General features: G+C 42.0%; 1 protein-coding gene across 2 annotated transcripts in view; it reads right to left on the bottom strand.

Annotated features, from left to right (window-relative positions):
* Positions 1 to 11,469: 11,469 nt before the first annotated feature.
* The window catches only part of ZNF445 (zinc finger protein 445), a 40,777-nt gene continuing 25,511 nt past the window's right edge, over positions 11,470 to 26,735 (bottom strand). For both annotated transcript variants that reach the window (XM_055321395.1, XM_055321396.1), the window contains exons 2-7: positions 23,656 to 24,207; positions 21,220 to 21,388; positions 20,795 to 20,871; positions 20,374 to 20,500; positions 19,787 to 19,897; positions 11,470 to 18,931 (exon numbers count right to left, since the gene is read on the bottom strand). In XM_055321395.1, coding sequence (XP_055177370.1) covers positions 16,797 to 18,931; positions 19,787 to 19,897; positions 20,374 to 20,500; positions 20,795 to 20,871; positions 21,220 to 21,388; positions 23,656 to 24,084 — 3,048 coding nt within the window. In that variant the 5' untranslated portion in view covers positions 24,085 to 24,207 and the 3' untranslated portion in view covers positions 11,470 to 16,796. The remainder of the gene's footprint in view (positions 18,932 to 19,786; positions 19,898 to 20,373; positions 20,501 to 20,794; positions 20,872 to 21,219; positions 21,389 to 23,655; positions 24,208 to 26,735) is intronic.

Here is a 26,735-nt window from a genome sequence, read left to right as displayed (position 1 = left end):
GAAAGGAGGCATCACTTCCTTTCTGTACATTGTGAATTAATAAGCGCTGGTATTAAAGATCTTATAACTCAGTAGAACTATCAAGGACCCAAGTTATGTCAAAATCGAATATATGACACTCTTTTTGGTATGTCTGCACATCTCAACTATTTTCTCTCCTTACGGAGAAAATTGATAAGATGTCTAAAGCCAGTTCCCTCTTCTTTTTTCTATCCCACTAACCACCCCCCTTTTCCCTCCCTTGGAAACTTGAAAGTTTTCTTTTATTCATCCAAAAATCCATTCATTTGCTGTACAAATACTTTAGGACTATTTACTTCAAGTAAAGTCAAAACTGTTTACATAAGAAAAAACAGAGAAACATTTTAAAACTATGTTTCTTTTTATGGAATTTAGAAAGTATATTTAGGAGCTTCCAGGGAGGAGGAGGAAAGAGAAAACACAAGCATGGGATTGCACAAGAAAACTCTTCCCCAAGAATTTTGGGGAGGAGGATGCCTGGGTGGCTCAGCGATTGGGCATCTGCCTTCTGCTCAGGGCGTGGTCCTGGAGTCCTGGATGGAGTACTGGATCTGGCTCCCTGCATGGAATCTGCTTCCCCCCTCTGCCCCCCACCCCATGAATGAATGAATGAATGAATGAATGAATAACTTTTTTAAAAAAAGAGTTTTGGAGAGGAAGAGAAAAAAACTCTTCCCATTGACTGGGAAAAGGAGGAGGGCTGAATGCCATAGTTTTTATAAGCAACAGAGCTCAAAGTCTGAAGTTGTAGAAGTTCAGGCCATCACCAGGGTCATGCTTGGCAGGTTTAGCGGTGCTCCTGAGGGCCAAGCCCAAGAAGTGGGCATCGTGGTCTGAGGATCCCCTGAGTCTAACAGGGAGAAACAGTTCCCCTTTTTGGAGTGCATTTGGAAGTGGTAGCACGGCCTCGCCAGGGACAAAAGGGCTGGCAGGGACCAATATGCTGCCCCATTCACTAGTATAGGAACAGAGACACCTGCAGAGGGCAGCAAACCTTGGTGCTGCCTTTTTAGTCTGTTTTACCATAAATTCCAAATCACCCTGCAGTCATGCTACTGCTTTCCTGGGACAAACTAGCACCAGCCACAGCATGGCAAGACCCTCCCCAAGAGGATCTGTATGGGTTTGCACCTCACAGGTCTCTAAAATTTGGAGTTTTGAAACCCAGTCATGTACCTGAGATAAAACACAGGGTAGTATGCCACCTGACAGGCAGACAGCTTGGACACAGACAGGGTGAAGGCAGGGATCTGATAGGAGTCAGGAACACAAGAGGGGAGATTGTTTGTTCTTCTGCGAAGACTTCCTAAAGAGTGGTAGGAGGAGATCTGGAGATGAAAGAGCAGTGTGATGTCATTCCCCCCCCCACCCATCCGCACTGACTAACCTCAGTAAGCACCATAGCACCCCCCAGGTGAGCTGGACCCCATAGCACCATAGCACTCCCCAGGGGAGCTGGACCCAATTATACCAACCACTGTCCTCCTGTACCCTGATGCACATCCACTAGAGCAAGTCCACCTGAGAATCAGCACAGCAGGCCACTCCCCCAGAAGACCAGCACAGATTTCTTGCACACACCAAGTCTACTGATCATAGAATGCTGCAAAGCTTCAGCTCTAGGGGACATAGGATATAGCTGCTTTTAACAAAAGCCCAAAACATACCTAGAAAAATTTGCCACACAGTGGACAAGGCCCAAACACCCCCTCCACTGCAGACAAAGAAAAACTGCAGAGGATTGACCTGAGTAAAGGAACAACCAAAACATAATAGCAGAGTGTACACTCTAAAACACCTCCTGAAGCACCAGCCCCAAGAGAGTATAGGACCTCTTCTTAATATGGCCATTACTCTCAGAAGCAGGAATATAACAGACTTTCCCAACAATTACACACACAAAAACCAGTATCTAAACAAAATAACAAGATGGAGGAATTCATCCCAAAAGAAAGAACAGGAAGAAGTAGTGGCAAGGAATCTAATTAAAACAGATATAAATAAGATGCCTGAGCAGTATTTAAAACAATCATAAGGATACTAACTGGGCTTGAGAAAAGCATAACAGACAGTAGAGAATCCCTTACTTCAGAGATAAAAGAATTGAAAACCAATCAGGCCAAAATTCAAAATGCTAAAACTAAGATGCAAAACTGACTGGAGACAATGACAATAGGATGGATAAAGCAGAGAAACAAATCAGTAATAAAGAAGTTAAAATTATGAAAAACAATGAAGGTGAAAAGAAGAGAGAAAGAAAAGTATTGGATCATGAAAGTAGACTTAGGTAACTCAGTGAATCCTTAAAGCATACTAACATGGATATCATAGGAGTCCCAGAAGAAGAAGAGAGGGAAAAGGAGGCAGGTTTCTTTGAGCAAATTCTAGATGAAAACTTCCCTAATCTGGGGAAAGAAACATATATCAAAATCCAAGAGGCACAGAGAACTCCCATCAAATTCAACAAAAGCTGGTCTGTATCAAGACATATTGTAGTCAAATTCATAAAATACACATGCAAGAAAAGAATCCCGAAAGCAGCAAGGGAAGAAGTGTTCCTTAACCTATAAGGGAAGACAGATTGAATTCACAGCAGATCTGTCCACAGAAACTTGGAAGGCCAGAAGGTAGTGGCAGGTGCTGAATGGAGAAAATACACTGCCAAGAATATTTTATCCAGGCAGCCCTGGTGGCGCAGCAGTTTAGCCCCGCCTGCAGCCCAGGGCGTGATCCTGGAGACCCTGGATCGAGTCCCGCGTTGGGCTCTCTGCATGGAGCCTGCTTCTCCCTCTGCCTGTGTCTCTGCTACTCTCTCTCTCTCTGTATCTCTATGAATGAATAAATAAATAAAATCTTTAAAAAAATGAAAAAAGAATATTTTATCCATCAAAGCTGCCATTCAGAATAAAAGAAGAGATAAAGAATTTCCCAGACAAACAAAAACTAAAAGAGGTGGTGACCACTAAACCAGCCCTGCTAGAAATATTAAAGCAGACTTTTTAAGTGGGAAAGAAAGATCAAAAGCAACAAAGACTAGAAAGGAACATAGAACACCACCAGAAACATCAGCTTTACAGATAACACAAGGCACTAAGTTCATATATTTCAATAATACTATGAATGTAAATGGACTAAATACTCCAGTCAAAAGACATAGGGCATAAGAATGGATAAAAAACATGACTCATCTATATGCTCCCTAAAGGAGACTCATTTTAGACCTACCAACACCTGCAGATTGAAAGTGAAGAGATGAAGAACCATCTATCATGCTAATGGAAGTCAAAGGAAAGCCAAAGTCATCACACTAATATCAGACAAACAAGATTTTAAACCAAAGACTGTAATAGGAGATGAAGAAGGACCTATTTCAAAATTAAGGGGTCTATCCATCAAGAAGATCTAACAATTGTAAATATTTATCCTCCCAATTTGTGAGCACCCAAATATGTAAATAAATCAATAACAAACATAAAGTCATTGATATGATACAATAATAGCAGGTGACTTTAACACCTCATTTACAATAATGGAAAGATCATCTAAGCAGAAAATCAACACAGAAACAATGGCTTTGAATGGCACACTGAACCAGATGGACTTAATAGGCATATTGAGAACATTTCATCATAATGCAGCAGAATACACATTCTTTTCAATTGCACGTGGAATATTCTCCAGAATAGATCACACACTGGATCATAAATCAGCCCTCAACAAGTACAAAAGGACTGAGATAATACCATGTATATTTTCTAACCACAATGCTATGAAATAATGAAGCCAATCAAAAGAAAAAAATTTGAAAGAGTACAAATACATGGAGGTTAAGGAACATCTTACTAAAGAATGAATTGGTAAATCAGGAAGTTAAAGGATAAAAAATAAATACACGGAAACAAATGAAAATGAAAACATAACAGACCGGGGCACCTGGGTGGCTCAGACAGTTAAGCATCTGCCTTTGGCTCAAGTCATGATCCCAGGGTCCTGGGATTGAGACCCACATTGGGCTCCTTGCTCATCAGGGAGCCTGCTTCTCCCTCTCCCCCATACTCCTCTCTCTTTCTCTATCTCACTCTCTGTCTCCCTCCCTCCCTCTCAAATAAATGAATAAAAGAGAAAGAAAGAAAGAAAGAAGAAAGAAAGAAAGAAAGAAAGAAAGAAAGAAAGAAAGGAAGGAAGGAAGGAAGGAAGGAAGGAAATAATAGTCCAAAACCTTTGGAATACAGGCATACCTCAAGAAGCAAGGGAAATCTCAAATACACAACCCAACTTTACACCTAAAGGAGCTAGGAAAGGAAAGCAAATAAGCCTAAAGCTACCAAAGAAGGGAAATGATGAAGATGAGAGCAGAAATAAAAGATATAGAAACAAACAAACAAAATCCGGTAGAACAGATCAATGAAAATAAGAGCTGGTTCTTTGAAAGAATTAATAAAATTGATAAACCCCTAGCCAGTCTTATCAAAAGGAAAAGAAAAAGGATCAAAAGGAAAAGAAAAAAGACCCAAATAGATAAAATCATGAATAAAAGATCACAACCAAGACCCCAGAGAAATACAAAAATTATATAAGAAAATATTATGAGAAACTATACACCAACAAAATGGATGATCTAGAGAACTGGATGCATTCCTAGACACATACAAACTATCAAAACTAAAACAGGAAGAAATAGATCCATAACTAGCAAAGAAACTGAAGCAGTCCAAAAACCCCCCAACAAACAAAAGTCCTGGGCCAGATGGCTCCCCAGGGGAATTCTACCAGACATTTAAAAAATTAATGCCTATTCTCACACTGTTCCAAAAAATAGAAATGGAAGGAAAACTTCCAAGCTTCTCCTATGAGGCCAGCATTACCTTGATTCCAAAACCAAAGATCCCACTAGAAAGGAAAATTGCAGGCCAATATCCCTGATGAACATAGATGCAAAAATTCTCACCAAGATACTAATCCATAGGATCCAACAGTACATTAAAAGGATTATTCACCACGACCACTTGGGATTTATTCCTGGGCTGCAAGGGTGCTTCAACATCCACAAATCAATCAATGTGACATACCACATTAATAAAAGAAAGGACAAGAACCATATGATCCTCTCAATAGATGCAGAGAAAACATTTGACAAAATACAGCATCCATTCTTAATAAAAACCCTCAACAAGTAGGGGTGGATGGAACATACTTCAACATCAATAAAGGCCATATATGAAAGACCCACAGCTCGTATCATCCTCAATGAGGAAAAACTGAGAGCTTTTCCTCTACGGTCAGGAACCAGACAGGGATGCCCACTCTTGCCATTACTATTTAAGGTGGTACTAGAAGTCCTAGCCTAAGCAATCAGACAAGAAGAAGAAATAAAAGGCATCCAGGGTGGCTCAGTCAGTTAAACGTCTTCTGCCTCTTGATTTTGGCTCAGGTCATGATCTCAGAAATGTGAGATAGTAACCCATGTTGCCCCTACCATCTGCTCATGCACACACATGTTCTCACTCTCTCTCAAAAAAGAGGGAAGGGAAGGGAACAAAGGACATTCAAATTGGCAAGGAAGGAGTGAAACTTTCACCATGTGCAGATGACATGATACTCTATGTAGAAAACCCAAAAGACTCCATGAAAAAATTGCTAGATACATGAATTCAGCAAAATCACAGGATATAAAACCAAAATACAGAAATCTGTTGCTCCAATAATGAATCAGCAGAAAAGGAAATGAAGGAATCAATCCCATCTACAGTTGCACCAAAAATAGTATGATACCTAGGAATAAACCTACCCGAAGAGATAAAAGATTCTATATTCTATATTCTAAACTATAGAACACTTATGAAAGAAATTGAAGAGGACACAAAGAAATGGAAAAGCATTCCATGCTCATGGATTGGAAAAACAAACATTAAAATGTCTATATTAGGGGTAGTCCGGGTGGCTCAGCGGTTTAGCACCACCTTCAGCTCATGGCCTGATCCTGGTGACCTGGGATTGAGTCCCACGTCAGCCTCCCTGCATGGAGCCTGCTTCTCCCTCTGCCTGTGTCTCTCTGCCCCCCTACCCCGTGTCTCTCATGAATAAATAAAATCTTTTAAAAAAATAAATATCTATATTACCCAAAGCAATTCTACACATTCAGTGCAATCCCTATCAAAATACCAACAGCATTTTTCATAGACCTATAACAAACAATCCTAAATTTGTGTGGAACCACATAAGACTCCAAATAGTCAAATCATCCTGAAAAAGAAAAGCAAAGCTGGAGGTATAGTGATTCCACATTTCAAGCTATATTACAAAGTTGTAGTCATCAAGACAGTATGGTACTGGCACACACACATAGATCAATAGAAAAAAATAGAAAACCTAGAAATGGACCCACAACTCTATGGTCAATTAATCTTTGACAAAGCAGGAAAGAATATCCAATGGAGGGACTCCTGGGTGGCTCAGCGGTTGAGCGTCTGTCTTCTGCTCAGGGCGTGATCCTGGAGTCCTGGGATCGAGTCCCATATTGGGCTCCCTGCATGGAGCGTGCTTCTCCCTCTGCCTGTGTCTCTGCATGCCTCTCTCTCTCTCGTCTCTCATGAATAAATAAAGTCCTTAAAAAATATTTTTTAAAAAGAATATCCAGTGGAGAGAAGGTAGTGTGTTTAACAAATGGTGTTGAGAAAACTGGACAGCCACATGCAGAAGAATGAAATTGGACCACTTTCTTACACTGCACACAAAAACAAATTCAAAATGGATGAAAGACCTCAGTGTAAGGCAGGAATCCATTAAAATCCTAGAAGAGGACTCAGGCAGCAATGATGAAGTCCCAACAGTTCATGTTTGCTTTTGTTTCCCTTGCCTCTAGAGACGTGTCTAGCAAGAAGTTGCTGTGGCCAAGGTCAAAGAGGTTGTGCCTATGTTCTCCTCTAGGATTTTGATGGATTCCTGTCACACATATAGATCTTTCATTCATTTTGAGCTTATCTTTGTGTACAGTGTAAGAAAATGGTCCAGTTTCATTGTTCTGCATGTGTCTGTCCAACTTTCCTAGCACCATTTGTTGAAGAGACTGTTCTTTTTCCAGTGGATGTTCTTCTCTGTTTTGTCGAATATTAGTTAACCACAGAGTTGAGGGCCCATTTCTGAGTTTCCTATTCTGTTCCATTGATCTATGTGACTGTTTTTGTGCCAGTACCACACTGTCTTGATGATCACAGCTTTGTAAGACAGCTTGATGTCTGGTGTTGTGATGCCACCAGCTTAGGTTTCCTTTTTCAACATTCCTCTGGCTGTTTAGGGTCTTGTCTGGTTCCATAAATTTTTAGGATGTTTGTTCCAGCTGCGTGAAAAATGCCAGTGTTATTTTGATAGGGATTGCATTGAATGTGTAGATTGCTCTGGGTAGCATAGACATTTTCACAATATCTTTTCTTCCAGTCGATGAGCATGGACTATTTTTCCATTTCTTTGTCTTCCTCAATTTCTTTCATAGGTGTTCTGTAGCTTTTTAGAGTACAGATCCTTTACCTCTTTGGTTAGGTTTATTCCTAGGTATCACTATTTTTGACACAATTGCAAATGAAATTAATTCCTTAATTTCTTTCTTCTGTCTCATTGTGTCTAGAAATGCAACTGATTTCTGTGCATTGATTTTATATCCTGCAATATTACTGAATTCTTGTATGAGTTCTAGCAATTCTGGAGTGGAGGTTTTTGGGTTTTCTGCTTAAAGTATCATGTCACCTGCAAGGAGTGAGAGTTTGGCTTCTTCTTTGCCAATTTGAATGCCTTTTATTTCTTTTTTGTTGTCTGATTGCTGAGGCTAGGGCTTCTAGTACTATGTAGAACAACAATGGTGAGAGTGGACATCCCTGTTGTGTTCCTGATCTTAGGGGAAAGGCTCTCAGTTTTTCCCTATTGAGGATGATATTCGTTATGGGCTTTTAGTACATGGCTTTTATGATATTGAGGTATGCTCCCTTTATCCCTACCCTGTGGACAGTTTTAATCAAGAAAGGATGTTGTATTTGGGCAAATGCTTTTTCTGCATTCAATTGGGAGGATCATATGGTTCTTGTCCTTTTTTAAATTAATGTGATGTATCATGCTGATTGATTTGTGGATGTTGAAGCACCTTGCAGCCCAGGAATAAATCCTACTTGGTTGTGGTGAATAATCCTTTTAATGTACTGTTGGATCCTACTGACTAGTATCTTGGTGAGAATTTTGCATCCATGTTCTTCAGGGATATTGGTCTGTAACTCTTTTTGGTGGGATATTTGTCTGGCTTTGGGATCAAGGTAATGCTAGCCTCATAGAAACAGTTTGGAATTTTTCCTTCCATTTCAATTTTTTGAAACAACTTCAGAAGAATAGGTATTAGTTCTTTAAATATTTGGTAGAATTTTCCCTGGGAGTCCATCTGGCCTAGGACTTTTGTTTTTTGGGAGGTTTTTGATGACTGTTTTGGTTTCCTTGCTGGTTATTGGTCTTTTCGGGTTTTCTATTTCTTCCTGTTTCAATTTTGGTAGTTTACATGTTTCTAGGGATGCACCCATTTCTTCCAGATTGCCTAATTTGTTGGCATATAGTTGCTCATACTATGTTCTTAAAATCCTTTGTATTTCCTTGGTGTTGGTCGTATCTCTCCTCTTTCATTCATGATTTTATTAATTTGAGTTCTTCCTCTTCTTGATAAATCTGGGTAGGTGTTTATCGATCTTATTCTTTCAAAAACAAGTTTCTAGTTTTGTTATTCTATTCTACTATTCTTCTGCTATTTCACTGAATTCTGCTCTAATCTTTAGTATCTCTCTTCTCCTGCTGGGTTTAGGCTTTATATGATGTTCTTTTTCTGGCTCCTTTAGGTGTAAGTTTAGGTTGTGCGTTTGAGACTTTCCTTGTTTCTTGAGAAAGGCCTGTATTGCTATATACTTCCCTCTTAGGACCACCTTTGCTATATCCTAATGGTTTTGAACAGTTGTGTTTTCATTTTCATTAGTCTTCGTGAATTTTTAAAGTTCCTCTTTAATTTCCTGGTTGACTCATTTCATTCTTTAGTAGGATGCTCTTTAGCCTCCATGTATTTGAGTTCTTTCCAAATGTCCTGTTTCGAACAGCTGTTTTCATTTTCATTTGTTTCCATGAGTTAAGTTCTTCTTTAATTTCCTTTTCCAAAAGTGTTATATTGTTTCCCTCTGAGTATGATTCATGTGTGTAACTAATATGTGGAATGTTTCCATGAATCCAAAAGTACACTTCCTTTTGGTTGCTGACTTCAATATTTCGTATTGGTTTATATACAAAAAGGACTCTTCTATGGCCATTCTATGTAGAGGTGTGATCAATGTCCCACCACCCCAATATTTCGTATTGGTTTATGTACATAAGGACTCTTTAGCCTTCTCACCAAGGAAGAATCTTCTATGGCCATTTCAAGTAAACTTCAATGACATGTCCAAGGGCAGTTGTTTTCTGCTCTCATTCAAACCAGTCACAAAGGGAAAACATACATACTTAGACCAATTTTCTCTACTTCTATCCAGTATTATCAGATTCTTAGATCCATACCAATAGTAGCCATCTGTTGAAACCACTTTACATCCTATGAAACTTAATCAGCAGATGTGCACATTTTACTTGCCTTAACTAGCTTAAATAGACTTCATAGTAAGAGGCTTGAACTAATGTATGCCCACAGATCAGTTGGGGAACAAAGACAAATGGCTTAACTATGGGATATAAATGGAGGCATCCTTGCCTTTTGAATTGATTGATTCATTTATAATTCAGGGCTATAGGAGTCTACTCTCTGCTCTTCCCTATGTTCTGTTGGGCTCTTATCACCCATTGGGTAGCATTGGAGGCAAATCAGACATGCTGTCAATTTGTTAAAGTATAAATTTATTTTGTCAAATTTATTAAACATACTTATTAAATATATTCATTTTGTTGTAAAATAAATGTCTTTAAGCAGAAATACCTTTATACATTCCCCATTTTGAGACATTCAAGTTTCAGTTCAATACAATGAGTAAGGTCAAATAGCTAATTACTATGGTCCACAGGTAAAATCAACTGCTTATGACATAATTTATGTCATAATTTTAAGTGACCAGCTGTCCATTATGTAACAATATTTTTAAGTTTTTTTTTAAGATTTTATTTATTTATGAGAGAGAGAGAGAGAGGCAGAGACACAGGCAGAGGGAGAGGCAGGCTCCATGCCGGGAGCCTGATGTGGGACTCGATCCCAGGACTCCAGGATCGCGCCCTGGGCCAAAGGCAGGCGCTAAACCACTGAGCCACCCAGGGATCCCCAATATTGTTAAGTTTTATTTAAATAATCTCCACACCCAATGTGGGGCTTGAACTCACGACCCTATCAAAGGCCACATGCTCTTCCAACTGAGTCAGCCAAGTGCTCCTACACATAATTTCTTTAACAAATATTCTTGGTCTCAATGTTTTAAGTCAAACGTCCTAGGGATTTTTAGGATAATTTAGGAAAGCTGTGCCAGTTATTAGCTTATTGTCTCTGCTTCCAATTCACTGTTCTATAGATGCTTTGAGAATGGGGTTGGAACTCTGTGACCCACATCTATTTTGCCAGCTATTTCCCCATCAGGTTCTGGTAGCAGGAAATGTTAAAGGGAATCTGCAGTGTTGAAGAACTGTGATTGTGTGTCAACTTGGCTGGATACAGGGTGCTCAGATATTTGGTCCACCAGTATTTTGAGTATGTGAGTATTTCTGGGTAAGATTTAAATTGATGGGCTTTGAGTAAAGAAGATAGTTTCCATTATGTGGATGTGTCTCATCAAATCAGTTGAAGGCCTGCATATAACAGAAAGACTGCCCCCACCCCCGGGCAAGAAAGAATTCTCCAGGAGGCTGCCTTTGGACTTCATCTGCAACACTGGCTCTTCCTAGTTCTACAACAGTCAGCTCTCAGATCAGAACAGGAATATTAACTCTCCTGGGTCTCCAGTCTGCTGGCCCATCCTGCAGATTTTTGACTTGCCTGGCTCTGGAATCACATGAGACAATTCCATGTATCTCTTTCCATATGTATACACACACCATATTGGGTCTGTTCCTCTGAAAAACCCTAATACAAAGAGGAGGAGGGTTTTTGTGTGTATGTGCGCACTGCCTCCTGTTCCCAATGCTTCTTTACTCTAGCAGTGGCAATTCCCTCTGGTAGCAGCAACTGGGTCCAGCTTGCAGTTCTGTCACCATAGGGCCCTCCTTCTGATTCAGCCCAGCGCCAGCCCAGCAGTGCTCTCCTCCATGTAGGTCTGAGTTCAGCTCTACAGGTAGTCTCTTCCAATGTCCTACCTTTAACAATTCTTTGTTCTTGCTTTGTAGTTTGCTCCGTGGAGGTGTGATCAATGTCCCACCACCCCAAACTGATTCAGATGTCAAGACAGATGACAGTACACACATCAATAAGGTCATGAGAAAATTTTATTATTCACATAATGTGGCTCTCTGGGAAGAGCAAAACAGACATCCAAGCCAGTCAGTTTATACTGATTGCAAGGAGGGGCAAATGGCTCTGATTTTTATTGTGGTTAGGGGTTTGGGCTTCCAGGGTAATAGAAAAAGCCAGTTTGCATAAACTTCACCTCAAGTGCCGAGGGAGTGCCTGGGCTTTATCAGCTTGCTCAGGTATCAGGCAAAAGTGGGGAGGGAGAGGGATTGAAAACTGTCAGTGGTTAAACATCAGAAATGGGGTGAGACTCCATTAAAGTTCCCCCAGCCTTGGGGTGGTACCAGGTCTCAAGTCACTACACCTCCATGATATACTAGGATTTTTTTTTTGCCTTTTTAATTATTTAGATATATCTCCTAAACAATTCTAAGTTCTTTTTCTTAAATTAATTGGTATGGTTTCTGGCTCCTGACTATAAACTGGGTGATACAAGTCCTCTTTGCTATTCTAGAGAGTTAGCATTAACTAAATAGGTGGGCCAGTTGGGTATATAAGCATTTAGTCACCTTTCTTCACTTGCCTAATAAAATGGAATGGCTGACTAAACATCTCCATCCACAGGATCCCATTACCTAAGCTTTTCCCCCCCATTTCTTAAACTTTTGAGTCTAAAGCTTTACTTCCTACTTTTAGGCAAAAAGGTTAAAGAAAATAGAGTGCATACTTTCCTATAAACTGTATGTCTTGGACAACATGGACCAATACACAGAAAATATTTTCGATCATTTTCACGGATGCATGGTATTCCATCATAGATACATCAGAACTGTTGAACCATTCCTTTACTAATAGCCATTTATTTATTGCTGATTTTTGAAGGTGTGGAAACTAAAGCCTTGAGAGATTATTAAATGGCTCACTCTAAGTAACAGTATATAAACGGCAGAACCAGGACTTCTATAAAATCGTAAGATGCCAGAGTCCATGCTTATAAACATTTTTATTCTTAAGTATTTTAAGCAAACAGTGAAAAAAACCCACACTATCCTGTTAAGCAACGTATGACTCACCTACAACAATTTTTAAAGTGAAATAAAACACAACTGCAGCTTCCACATATCCTCCCTTATTCCATCAGCAGCTCCCGCCCTGAAAAGGCAGAACACGACTTTCACACAACATTCCAATACATGACTTTATACTCTTCATCATATAATTGAATCCACAGGAATATATTATTGTGCAAAACAGTAATAACATTACTTACTATATGCCAACAATGCTTACATGTCAGCCACTAATTAAAACACTTTATTACATGCATTATTTCATGAACCATTCCCCACCCCCAATTATCTTGTGAGGTTGGCAAATACTATCCCATTTCATTAAAAAAGTGAAACACAAATTAAGTTTAAATAATGTGTCCACAGATACACAGTATGTTTAATTTTACATAAATGACATACTTACATAACTTCTGCAACTTTCTCAGCAGTTTTTATCTATGTTTAAAGATGTAATTCTAGCTCTTTTATATTCTCTTGCCAAAGTACCAAAAACACCATGGACCAATACACAGAGAATATTTTCAATCATTTTCCTGTTTTTTTTTTTTCCTGTTGCTGGACATTTAGGCTTTTCCCCTTCTTGTTACCTAAACAATACTGCAACGAACAATACAGCAATCAACAGTTTTATACAAATGTCCCTCTACACATGAAGTTCCTCTAGGGTTTATACAGGAGTAGGACTGCTGGTGGTACGCACACCATTATAAGATTTTGCAGACTACCTGGCACAGGAGCTATCACAACTTCCACTCCCATTCCCACTTGCACAGTGAGTTCCCACCGTTCCACACATGTACCCATGCTAGGGCTTGTAAAGCTTGTCATCTTGAGGAGTGTGAGATGGTCCATATTAACCCCTATTTCCTGTGCTTTCTTCTATGTACATGCCTCTGTGTGGGCTGATGGTCTGTCAGCGAGGTGGCGGTCAACCACACTGAACAACTGATTCAAAGACTTTCCAATACTTACTCATCTCTGGGGAGTCCCAGCCCTCTGGTTCTCCCTGCTCCAACTTCGGTTCTTCCTAGGCAGCAAAAGCAAGCAAGGCAGGGTTCAAAGAAGCCTGCATGTTCTCCAGGCCAGAATGGGGCACATGAGAATTGGTGGCTAGGGCAGTCAGAAATTGTCAATTGAAGCCACATGGCTTGGGACCACCTAGAGCTGGACTGTGGTGGTGCACCTATGGGTGACCTCCAGTCATCACTGTTCTCAAGGCCCCCTCAAAGCACGCCAATCCTGACTCAGCTGAACTAGTTCAGGTAATTTTTTTTACAAAGTCTCTGTACGGCAAACAGATAAATAAGCACCCAAGCCTGGCCTCCAGAGTGGAGACTGGCTGCAGTGGCAGGCCTAGCTCTTGAAAACCTGGACACCTAGCAGAGTAAGATACAGGCATCAAAAGAGGTGGGGCCAGGAGAGAGGTCTTTGAGAGATGAAGATTAGGGACGACGAGGATTATTAGCTTGAAGGATGAGGATCTGGGGCAGCATGGATAGGGTCTACACTCCTAGTGAAGAGAGACAGCACATGACAGCCAGTACAGGGGTGTTCAGGGGCAGGCAAGGAGTTAAATCCAACATCGATTACACCAAAATGTTAAGTAGTTAGCTCCAAGTAGTGAGACCTCTTCCTTTAGCTAATCTGTATTTACTAGTATTTCTATAATAATCATATATGACTCATAAAATTATTTAAAAATTCAGGTTCTTGAACAGACCCCATCAGTACAATTCCAAAATATTAAAGGCTTACCTCAGTATAGAGGCATTGTTGATTTTTACTTCTTTGTACACTTGAAAATTTGATTTGAATGTTTAAAAATAAGTATATCTCACCTTATAAAAATGGCAGTAGAAAACTGCTATTGGCGCAGGAAGTCTGTGGGGTGACTGTGGCACAAGGAGTTGGGCAGGAGGGTGGGAGGAATATGGACAGAAAAGGGGTATTTGCGTGGTTGTAGCACAAACTCACTTGAAGCTCAAGCTGACTCAGAGCTGCAGCTCTGTGAGGACTGTGGTCCTAAAGATCAACTACTTCACCCTGAACCTTTGCACACCAAGCCCTCCTTTGCCAATCCTAAGAATCAGGGAACAATTTAATTACTCGTTTTACATGCAAGAAAATAGATGCAGATGCTCAGTGACCTGTCCAAGATCATGCCAAGAAAAGGCACACTGAGCCTGGCCCTCCCATGACCCTGGACTCAGCACATGGGACTCTGGTGCCTGCCCAGCCACTTCTAGAGCCAGTTTTTGGTACTAGACCAGTGATGGGACACCCAATTTCCATGGACAGCTGCTGTAGGAAAATGATGCAGAGCCAGGATTACTGAACTCCCCTGAATACAAAAGCTGAATGGGGACCAGACACAAACACCACGTCTGCCCCTAGTTCCCACCTCTGGCTATTCCATGTGATATCACCACAAAGTATCAGAGTCTTCATTTTCACCTGCCCACAACAATCCAAGAAGGATAAGATTACTTGCACTCTACTGAAAGGACATTTTCCAGGTTGGTTTCTTCTCACTACAAAAAATGACCTGCTGCACCAGTCTGCCCCAACTCACACAGTAAAATGTAGTCTGAGATGGTGCTCTACTATCAAGTGAAATATTTTATCCTTATATTCATAATGTGAGCTCTTCAATAACCAGAAGCAATGACTACATACACAAATTTTAGAAAAATCACTCCTTTACCCTGCCACTGAGCTAATTCTTTTTGCTTCAAGTTGGCAAATGAGATGGGGCCAACCCCACCAGGCCACCTTTTCTCCAGAGGGCACCAATCATGTGAACTGGTACCATTGGGTTGAACCCGATGCCAGCACCAGATCCAATGTGCGAAGAAAGCTACATGAAGGTTAGAAGGTCCCTGCAGTGTGCAGAAATTAGAGATGCAAGCACAATAGTTAAATGTTCACAACTATTGAGAACTGGAGGTCTTATAGAAAATTCAGACCCTTTGAGGGGAGAGAAGAGGGTCCCATTCATGGAAACTGGCAGCAGAGACAACTGCATAAAAATCTCTAAGCTATATAATCTCACTGAGCCCTTGGGTCTGTGGTTAACCTCATAAAAATGTAATTCAGATTCAGACTACATCACTCCTCAACTCAAAACTATCCCAAAGCTCCCTCCCTCCCTTTGAGGCAGCTCCAGACCCAGTGGGCACCCATGATACTCACATGGCTTGGCCCACTACCTCTCTGGGGCCTGCTCTTCTGCAAGTTCACTCCACTCTAGCCCAGGGCCTACCTGCCATTCTCCAAGGACTACAGATAAGATTCCACCTCCTTGCCTTGATCTAGAGACCCACAGGGTTCATGCCCTAACCTCCAGGTATTTGCTCAAGTTTCACCTTCTCTGCTGAAGCACTCCTTAACCAGCCTACTAAAAATCACAACCCTCCTCCTAATCCAGTACTGCCTCTCACTCTTCTCTCATTTTGTCCACAACATATATCACCTTCTCAACTACTATTTGTCTCATTTGTTTATTGTCTGTAAAGATCCAAGACAGCAGATCTTTTGTCTGTTCTGGTCACTCCTAGGTCTCTGGCACACACAACAGTGCCTGGCATATGGGAGGTACTCAGCACATTTCCGTTGAATAGATGGCCTGTTGTTGCCCATGCAGTGGGGTAGGGTAGAGACAGCAATGGGGCAATGTGAGAGCCCCACCCTTCCAGGTGATTGAGTCCAACTCTGCTCTCCTCCATGGGCTGCTGAGATTACTCTATGCCCGTGGCAGATACCAAAGCAAGATATGAAGTCCAAAGCTGCAGCCAGAACTCCCAGGAGGCATCTGAGGAGACTAGGAGTTTTTGCTGCTGTTGCTGCTGCTGCTGCTGCTGCTGCTTGTAAGGTCAAACAGAATATGCACCACCACAGGATCCAAATGGCCCCTCCCCAGCAGCCAAGCCCATTACATTATAGGCATTTTGTCAAACCACAAAGGGCAACGCTATCTGCTTTTAGACTTATACCTGGCTAGGGGCTCCACTCCACTCTGCAAAGGCCGCTCCTGGGGCCCGAGCCTCCAGAAGGGCCCCAAAAAAGAGGCTGCTGTTCTTCCCCAGCATCACGTGGCCCAGCAGGTAGGAAAGCAGGTGCCCTGAGTTTTTGAATCCTCAGAATTCTCTGCCACCAGCTTTGAAAATAGAAAAGGCTAGATCCTTTGTGAAGGTTTTCCCCACACTGCCCACAATTAAGGGTTCTTTAGCAGTGCTGCTAGGAACCCCTTTTCCTCACTGTCAGATCCCAAGCTAATCTCTAATGTGGTTTTTCATATGCCGAGCCAAATTTGAAGACCACCTGAAGGTCTTCCCACACTCTCTGCATTTGAAGGGCCTCTCTCGAGTATGAAATCTCTTGTGGCTAATAAGCTGTGAGCTTTTGCTAAAAATTTTTCCACAGGTGCTACACTTGTGGCATTTTTTCCCAATGGGTATGCTCTGGCCACAAGCTTCCTCAGAATCTTCAAGGGGCTTCTCCTCACTTGGTTCTAATTCCTGTAAACTCACCTTTCTGTCCTGGCTGGAAGACAACCCAGCCAGGCTGCATTCAGACTGTGCCACTCTGGTGTGTTTTCTCTGATGAATGCAGAGGGTATGTCTTCCAATGAAATCTTTCCCACACCACTGACATTTAAAAGGTCTCTCTTTAGTGTGGATTCTCTGATGATTAACAAGGCGATATTTTCTATCATAAGATTTACCACACAGATTACATTTATAGCGCTTCTCTCCACTGTGTATTCCGTTATGATCTAAAAGACTTCTTTTACGTGTAAAAGTTTTTCCACATTCTTGGCACCAAAAAGGTTTCTCACCAGGGAGGATTTGTGGCTGCAGATCTGGTGTGTTTCCACTTTCACGATACTCATACTGTTTTTCCAGAGAGTGAATTCTCTGATGACGGGAGAGGTTAGAACTCCATCTGAAAGCTTTCCCACATTCCTTGCACATGTAAGGCTTCTCTCTGGTGTGAATTCTCTGATGGATGAGGAGGAACGAGTGATTACGGAAGGCTTTGCCACACTGGCTACATTTGTAGGCTTCCTCTGTGTTGTGGCTACTCTGAGGAACCTGGAGCACGCTGTCCTGACTATAAGATGGCCCATCCTCAGGTTTTCTCTGAATGATATGCTGCTTCTTATGAGCAATAAAGGCCGACTGATGGGTAAACTCTTTTGCACATTCACTACATCTGTATGGCTTCTCACCTGTGTGAATTCTCTGATGATTAATGAGGGATTTTTTTCGAATAAAAGTTTTCCCACACTGCTGACAAGGAAAAGATTTCTCTGTAGCAGGAGCACTCTGGGGCTGACTGCAACTGGAGGTTGGTCTGAAGTCTTCTCTACATTTGTCTTGATCATAGAACTTTTCTTCCTGGTGCATTCTCATATGACGAGTAAAGTTTGATCTCCACCTAAAGGTTTTCCTACATTGGGTACATTTATAAGGTTTCTCCTGAGTGTGGACCCTCTGATGTTCAACAACATATGATTTACAGTGGAAGGATTTCCTACACTGGCTGCAGTCAAAGGGTTTCCCTCTACTTTGGTCTCTCAAATGATGATCAAATCCTGGGCCATAGATGAGAGCTTCCTCAAACTGATTAGGCTCAAGAAATTTCTGCTTAGCATGAGTTTCCTGGTGTAGACGGTAGGCAGACATGCGTCGGAAAGCCTTGTCACATAAACTACATTTATAAGGTTTCACTCCAGTGTGAATCTTTTCATGTCGCACACAGTTTGAGCTCCACCTAAAGGCTTTCCCACAAACTCTGCAATGAAATGGTTTTTCCTGAGTGTGAAGTCTCTGATGACAGGCAAGATGGGAGCTATGACTGAAGGTCCTCCCACAGTCACTGCACTTATACAATGTCCCCACCATGTGAAGATTCTGCGCATGTGAGCTAATGCTGAAGTCTTTCCCATGTGAATCCTTTGTATTTCCTTTTAGTCCAGGATAAATTCGCTGATGCAGGCTAAATCCACCAACTATGTGCCTGAGCCCTTTCCCATATTCCTTGTAATCATAGTGGTATGAACTCCCTTTGAAGTGTCTGCCACAGCCATGTTTAAGGGATCGCTTTCTTCTGGGAACTCTCAAATATGTAGTATGTTTTAAATTACAACTAGTACTTCTTCCCGATTCTTCAGATTCTTTTCCTGTCCTGTGACTGAAATTGGTCTCTTCTTTCTTAACTCTTCCTTGTATGGGGTTTCCACATTGTTCCTTTAGTCTGGTCTTCTGTTCAAAAGAGTCTCTGAGGCCCATTCCCTCAAAAACACTCATCACACAACAGTCTGATGGCACAGCTAAGGTTTCTGGTTCTTCCAAAGGTTCATGTTTTAAGACGAACTTGTTTGTTTTTATCTGAAGCTCACCTCCTGGCACAAAATAAAACACAAGACAATGTTCTCTTCTCCATACTCAGGAATGCAGAAAGCAGCAAAGGACGGATGGATGGATGGACAGACAAACAAGTACACACACAAACAAATAAATAATAAGGAGCCACAATCTTGGGCAGTGAGGCTTTTGCTTGATTGTCAGTATATTTACCAAATAGTTTGGGAAGGCAAAACATGGAAGACTGTTCCAGATGACAGGGAAGGGAGGAGTAGAAGGTGGGCACAGCAGCTGAACATACACAGAAATCACATTTAGCTGAATAACACAGCCAAGAAATGAATGTTGAACAGTAAGAGAGGGAAGAGGAATCATGGTATATGAGGATAAGAAGACCAACGCACTCAAGACCATGGTATATGAGGATAAGAAGACCAACGCACTCAAGAGCTCTAGGGAGGAGGACCATGGAAGACTGGCAGAAAGAACTGGAAGTCAAGCTTATCACAGGGGCGAAGAAGAAGAGCAGGAGTGAGATTAGGGCTCTTTAGAGCTCAAAGGGGTGGGCATGAGCCAAGGCCAGCAGGAATACAGCAGAGGGATGAGGAGTAGCATCACTAAATAGAAAACAGTGCAACAGTGAAGCCCCCAATGGGCAAGAACAGTTACTGAAAAGGCTTCTGGGGAAGAGGCAGGGCCAGAAACAAATGTCTAATAGGCCAGTCCAGAGGGGAGAGACCCAGAAGCCCAGCACTCCTTAGCAATACTTGTTAAGGATCTTCCTTCTAGCAAACAACAAAGTATGTTCTCTGTGACTTAGTTAGTGTAAAAGACTTAAGAAAGAGAAGAGTAGATGTGAGAGGAGTAGGATACAGAGGTTCTCTGGAACTCACCTGCAAGGGCAACACCTGGATTCCCCTTAGGCTGAGCTCCCTGGACATTCAGGCCCCATGACTCCCTTGCCTCCAGCCAGGAAATCAGAATAGGTTTGGCGAATGGTCCCACTGCAGAAGAGAAGGACATGGGATGAGATGGAAGGGTAGATAAATCATACAGATCTATTCTCCAGGACCTTCTCAGGCCTGAGGTCCTGGCAAGGACAAGGGCAAGGCCAGGGAGGCTGGTGGAAGAAGCCAGGACAGGAGGCCCAGACAGCTATTTCCAACAGCTCTGAGCAGAGACAAAAGAGGCTGAAAGAAGTCACAGCCAAAAGGATCACTAGGATTCTTTGAAGGTGAGAGCCACAAGACAATTCAATCAGTTCAATCAACATTTTTGGGATATCTAACTATGAATCTGACATATATGATTTTTAACCTTTACAATAATCCAGCAAACAGGTATCATTATCACCATATTTCAAGAGAGGAGACTAGGAGATAGAGCCAGGGTCAAAGCCAGGTCAGGTCCATGTCTAGACACCATAATAATAATAAGATAGAAGTAAAAGTAGGTAGAAGCATGGGTATCAATGCCTTACCCAGAGAAACCATGTTCCTGTAATTCTCCAGCATCACATCCCTGTACAAGTTTCTCTCAGCAGGGTCCAGCCATCCCCACTCATCCTGTGAGAAGGTCACTTCCACGTCCTTGAAAGTCACAGCCTCCTGAAAAACACAGTCTTATGTCTGAGAGTCAGTCTATAACTCCTGGCTATTAGGAGGGGGCAGGGGAAGGGAACAGGTCCTGAGTGAGCACATATGGACCTGGTAAGGGTAAAAGAGAAGACCACCACCCAGCAAAAGAGCTCTGGGCTCAAGGGGGATAATGTGGTCTCCAGGATCTGAGTCTCTGGATATGAGGTCACTGGACACAGAGACTCAAGATGAGGAGAAGCCTCAATGATTCCATTAGGCAGCAATGCTGAGATGTCATGAAGGACCAAAGGTCTTGTGGCTCACCTGAGGCTGAGCTGTCAACAGGTCTCCTGGGCACCCTTCTCTCTGGGAAAGGGCAGGCACCTGGGCAACAGGGGGCTCTAAGGGAGAAGAAAGAGCCATGAGAGAAGGTAGCCCAGCTCTTGGCACCCCACTGAGGAGGTCCACTCTTCCCACCCAGAGGATTCCTGGGCCTACAAGCAGGCATGGACAACTGTTAAACACCCATTCCACATTTCCCCAGTGTTTGCTGAGGGCTGGGGAGTGAGGTGTAGGGGGTGCAAAGGGAGGAGGAGCTAGGTAGACATGGGTCACAGAAAGGTAGAAAGGACACAGGGCTAAGTGCCAAGACTGAAAGGGATTCCCAAGAGAGGACAGATGGTGAAATGACAATACTACTTTGGGATGTGTGGCATACAGCTGAGGTCTTAGAGATAGATGGCAAGTACCGGATTGCCTAGCCAGGAAGTGACACACTCCTGTTTCATAGGGAGGCTCCAGGTGGTCCCCAAGAGTAGAGTCGCTCCTGAGAGGTGAAGCAGGAGGCCATATCTGTGAGGCCTGCAGGGCTCCTGTACCCATCCAATGCACGTCTGGGCTCTGGGCAAGGGCTGGGTCCTGGTAAGAAGAAAATGATGTGAGAGGATCCCCATGGGTATCATGGGGGATCTAGTCTTGAGGATCCCTCTGAGCAAATCCAGACAAGAGGCCACATGGCCAATCTTTAAAAGCAGGGACCCAGGGGAAGGCAAGCCAGGCCTTTTGTTACCTACAGGCAGAGGGAAAGGAGAAAGAGAAAGCCCAGGGGGGAACCCCTCAGCCCTCAGCTTCCCTGGGCTCTAGTGTGGGCCATGAAGGAAATAGGTGGAGCCAGATTCTGGCTACAACACAGGGAGGCATCCAGCAAGGCAGTGCTGTAAGGCCTGAGGGGCTGCAGTGACACCTCCCCATTAGCCCCTCAGCTCCCACCTCTGGTCTGGAACTTAGAAATGAGAGAGAAGAAATTTACCCGAGTTAAATGACAATGGTTCACAGCAGAGATGCAGATAGATAACATCTATAAGTATCAGGCCCTGCTCCAGGCACTGTTAAGCAAAGTAACCTCAAAGAAGTGGCACAGGTCCCAGACGTAAATCTGACTAAGACAGTAACACTGCCAGAGAGGCAATGCTACTTGTGAGGGTCAGCCATGGAACCACAGAAGAGAAAGTCTCAGGTACAAAAACTGGCAGTGCCCATCTAGGCAGAGACTTGGAAAGAGGCACTCTTTGCCCTGGGACTTCAAATGGTTCCAGTCTCTGAGGCAAGGCTATCCCTGATGTGGAAATGAGTATAAGAAGCTTACAGCCAATGAACTTTCAAGTTTTTTCTGGTCCCGTGGCCAAGACATTGATTCCACTGATTGGATGATTCTTGGCCAGAGGCTGTAAACATGTGACACCGAGCTACAGCCTAAAGATGATGACCTGTTCCTCTCATTCCTTACCAAAAAGAGAATACAGAAACAATACAAAGGTGGAAGCAGACAGCCCAATGAGTCTAAGAACAAAATTTCTTGGGTCCTAGTTGCTCAATTCATATGAACCAAAGGGTGATTATGATATTTATGTGTATCTTGAGCCATTCTGTTCATTTTCAGAATTTGGGAGATGTCCTCCCCGTCCATTTCGTTTTCTAATTTCTGACTAGCTTTCAACCAGGTAGGCCTTGTATGAACATTTGGCTATGTTTTCAGGGATTTTCAAACCTTACATGTAGCTCTAAAAGAATTAAATGTAACCAAGCCACAATTCTGTACCTAATTTGCTTTAATCAGTTATTTTTCAATCATTTAGAACATCTTGGTATTTTGGTAAAAATGATAAATGTTCTTTTAGATTTTTTTTAAATTGTAACCAATGTTAAGCACAAAGGTTTTCTTTTTAAATAGTCATACCTTGCACTGATTTATTATCATTTACTGATGGCAGATATTCAGTCAGATGTGTTACTTGATTGACTTAATTTGAGATTATATTTGGGAGAAGAGTATGTCAAATATGTTTCAGAAATCGTAAAGGTAATTTTCACTTATGCATAAATTATATATATGTGGAATTACATATATTTTTATTGAAAAAAAATTTTAAAGACTACAAAAATGATAAATGCTCTTTAAAAAAACAAAACAAAACAAAAAAACCTCCAAAGCTACAGGAAGCATTGAGAAACTCGCCTGTGTGGGGCAGTCACAGCTCTTTCCCAGTGCTAAGGCCGGGGCTGGGCACATGGTGGACATTCAAATATACACTGTTCTCATTGTTAGATCAGTTTTGCATATTCTTTTCCATAAACTGATGTTCTGAAAGAATGTGAGCAAGAGGAGTGAAGCTGTGAAATAAAGTCTTCCAATTTCTAGGCCCTGGATTGACCCTCGATACTCTTTTTACTCCTGACTCCTGCACAGAACAAATTCTCAAAAGCTTACTAAAAAAGAAAGAACATGTTATGAGTGCACTGAATTTACAGGTCTTACCATGTACTCAGAAGCCAAGAGTCCTGACCCTAACAAGCAAGAGACACATCACTCCCACTTCACAGGTCAACATCAAGTCAACTTAGATACATGGAGATGGACTTGCATGTAAGTCACTGCATCCAAAAGCTCATTACTGTTATCTACAGACCCTCTTCCTGGAGCGACTGTCCTCCAGGAAGTTGCCTGCTAAAACGTCCTTGGCTCAGGGTCCAGTTCTCAGCTGTTCAGGTGTTGTGGGAATGAGAAGGGAAGACATTCCCTGCCTTCCTCAATGCTGAGGGTTCAGAGGCCCAACAGACCCACTCTAGACAAGCTGGCTGACTGACAGGCAGAGTTCTCTGGGCATCACACACTTGCTCACACTCACCCTCCATGGTGTCCCATCAAGGTCCCTCTGCAGCTCTTCCAGCAGGGCCACAGCCTCCTCACCACTCTCAGGGTGATGCAGCTGTACCCAGGTCCGGAGTTCCCCAGGCAAGATGCTCAGGAACTGCTCCAGCACCAGCAGCTCCAGGATCTGGGCCTTGGAGAGAATGTCAGGCCTCAGCCACCAGCGGCAGAGCTCCCGGAGCCGGCTGAAAGTCTCTAGAGGCCCAGAAGATTCATAGTAGCGAAGCTGCCTGAAGAGTTGGCGAAACAGCTCCTGGCCAGAACGGTTGAGTGTCTGTGGCCTGGCAGCCTGCACTGAAGTATAGCCTTCATCCTCTTCTTCCTTCTTTACCATCTGAAGACGCCCTCGTTCCCTTGAAGCCTGGTCCTGAGCTGGATGAACTGCATACCACCTACCTGGAGGCATCACTCCTGCTCAGAGTCTACCCAGCAGAGTGCACACCAATTCTATGTTAGCCGTGTCGCTGCTGGGACCTCAGGAGTAGTTATTCAGCACTTTGCTGGGACATCAGATGTCACTGGCAAGAGACTAAAATAAACAATATTATCGTTCAGGAGGGATGTGAGAATGATGGTACAATTAGATCCCGGTAGCCAGAATCCCCCTTGGATGTATGAAAAGAGAGCATATGAAGATTTGCACAGTCGTGCCTGCCAATATGAAGCAGGTGAGGGCTAGATTGTCACATATGCCATAAACTAAGAAAATATTCCGGAATACACAAAAATGTGTACAGGGCTTATATGCTAAAAATTACAAACGGCTGATGAAAGAAACCAAAGAAGATCTAAATAATGGATACATACCGTATCACATACTGGAAGATGACATAGAAAGGAGGCAATATTCCCCCAGATCCACGGGATTAATGCTATTCCTATCAATATCTCAGCAAAGTTTTTTATATATGTAGACAAGATTATCCTAAAATTTACGTGGAAAAGCAAAGGAATTACAATAGCTAAAACAGTTTCTAAAAATTAGAATAAAGTGTGAAGAAATCTATTTAATTTCAAGACTTAGAGATACAATAATCAAGACTACAGATCTACCAAGTGCACTAGTAGGTATTTACCCCAAGAATACAAGAACATGCGGCACTGGGTGGCTCAGCAGCCAAGTACCTGCTTCAGCTCAGGGCGTGATCCTGGGGTCCCGGGATCAAGTCCTGCCATCAGGCTCCCTGAGGGGAGTGTGCTTCTCCCTCTACCTATGTCTCTGCCTCTCTGTTTCTCATGAATAAATAAATAAAATCTTGAAAAAAAATACAAGAACACTAATTCAAAGTGATACATGCACCCCAATATTTATGGTAGCATTATCTACAATACCCAAATTATGGAAACAGACCAAGTGTCCAATGACTGGTGAACAGATAAAGAAGATGTGGTATAGATATACAATGGAATATTACTCAGCCATCAAAAAGAATGAAATCTTGCCATTGGCAACAACGTGGATGGAGCCAGAGAGTATTATGTTAAGTGAACTAAGTCAGTCAGAGAAAGGCAAATACCATTATTTCACTCATATGTGGAATTTAAGAAACAAAACAAATGAGCAAAAAGGGGGGGGAGAGAGAAAGTACACATGCACATGTGCGTCAAACCAAGAAACAGTCTTTAACAAACTGATGGTCACCAGAGAAGAGATGTGTGTGGGGGAAATAGGTGATATGCATTATTTTGTGCACTTGTACTGGGTACAGGGTGTTGTGTGGAAGTGCTGAATCACTATATTGTACATCTGAAACTAATATAACACTGTATGTTAACTAACTGGAATTTCAATAAAAACTTAAAAAGAAAAGAGACCTGTGGTATTGGTGGAAGAAGAGACACAAACCAGTGGAAAAGAAAAACCTGCAATACAAATATGCCCAATTGGTCTGTAATATCAAATGTGACTTTACTAATATATTTAAAATATCTCAAATAAGCAATTCAAAAACAAAACAAATGCTGATTAGGAGTCCCTTAAATGACTATGGCCCCACCAATGGGTTAAGAAGTCTAATTTGGAAGCTACTAACCCAGCCCTCTACTAAACTCCTTATTTCCTTTAGTAATTCATGCTAATGGAGGCTATCCAAAGGTTAAGCCACACTCAGGAGCCACTAGAGCTTAGTAACAGAGTAGAGGACATGAACTAAGACTGACCTGAGTTCAAATCAACCTCCTCATTTAACAACTGACTATGGAGACATCACTTTACCTCTTAAAATCTCTGTGGCCTCACTGTATAAAACGGGTATGGCTGTGGGGTCTAAGTGAAAAAACAACCTGGGCACATTCTGGGCTCTCAGTGAATGTTTGTTTCTTCAGACCTAGGCAAAGAGCTTATGCTGCAGGCCACACCGCTGTGCAGGAGTCTACCCTACTGATGTGCCCAACTGATTTTTTTTATAAAGATGCAAAAACCAATTCAAAGGAGGAAGGATACTTAAATACTGATGGAGAAACTGGACACTGATAGACAAAATCATGAGGGCCAACGTAAACCTTACAGCTTACACAAAAATCAATTCAAAATGAATCCTGGACTTAAATATAAAACATGAAACTCTGCAACTTTTAGAAAAAAGCACAGGAGAAAATCTTTAGGCTCTAAGATTGGGCAGTCATTAGAATTGACACTAAAAGCATGATCCATAAAAAGGAAAACTGATAAACTGAACCTCATCAAAATTTAAAACCTGCTCTAGGAAGACCTTTGTTGAGAGCATGAGAAGACAAGCTACAGATTGGAAGATAATATTTACAAGCCACATATCTGACAAAGAATTAATATCTGAGTATACTAAGAATTCTCAGCAGTAAAAAGGGCAAACAATCCCATTAGAAAATGGGCAAAAGACATGAAGATATATTTCACCAATGAGGACACACAAATAAGCATATGAGAAAATGTTCAACATGATTAGCCATCAGGGAAATGCAAAATAAAACAATAACATAATCACTATACATCTACCAGAATGGCTAAAATAAAACGTGGCAACACCAAATGCTGTTGAGGATACAAAGAAACCAGACCACTCAGGATGCCTGGGTGGC

Source organism: Nyctereutes procyonoides, unplaced genomic scaffold, assembly GCF_905146905.1.
Source record: "Nyctereutes procyonoides isolate TBG_1078 unplaced genomic scaffold, NYPRO_anot_genome, whole genome shotgun sequence".
Classification (NCBI taxonomy): domain Eukaryota; kingdom Metazoa; phylum Chordata; class Mammalia; order Carnivora; family Canidae; genus Nyctereutes; species Nyctereutes procyonoides.
This window is presented reverse-complemented; position numbering and strand designations above follow the sequence as displayed.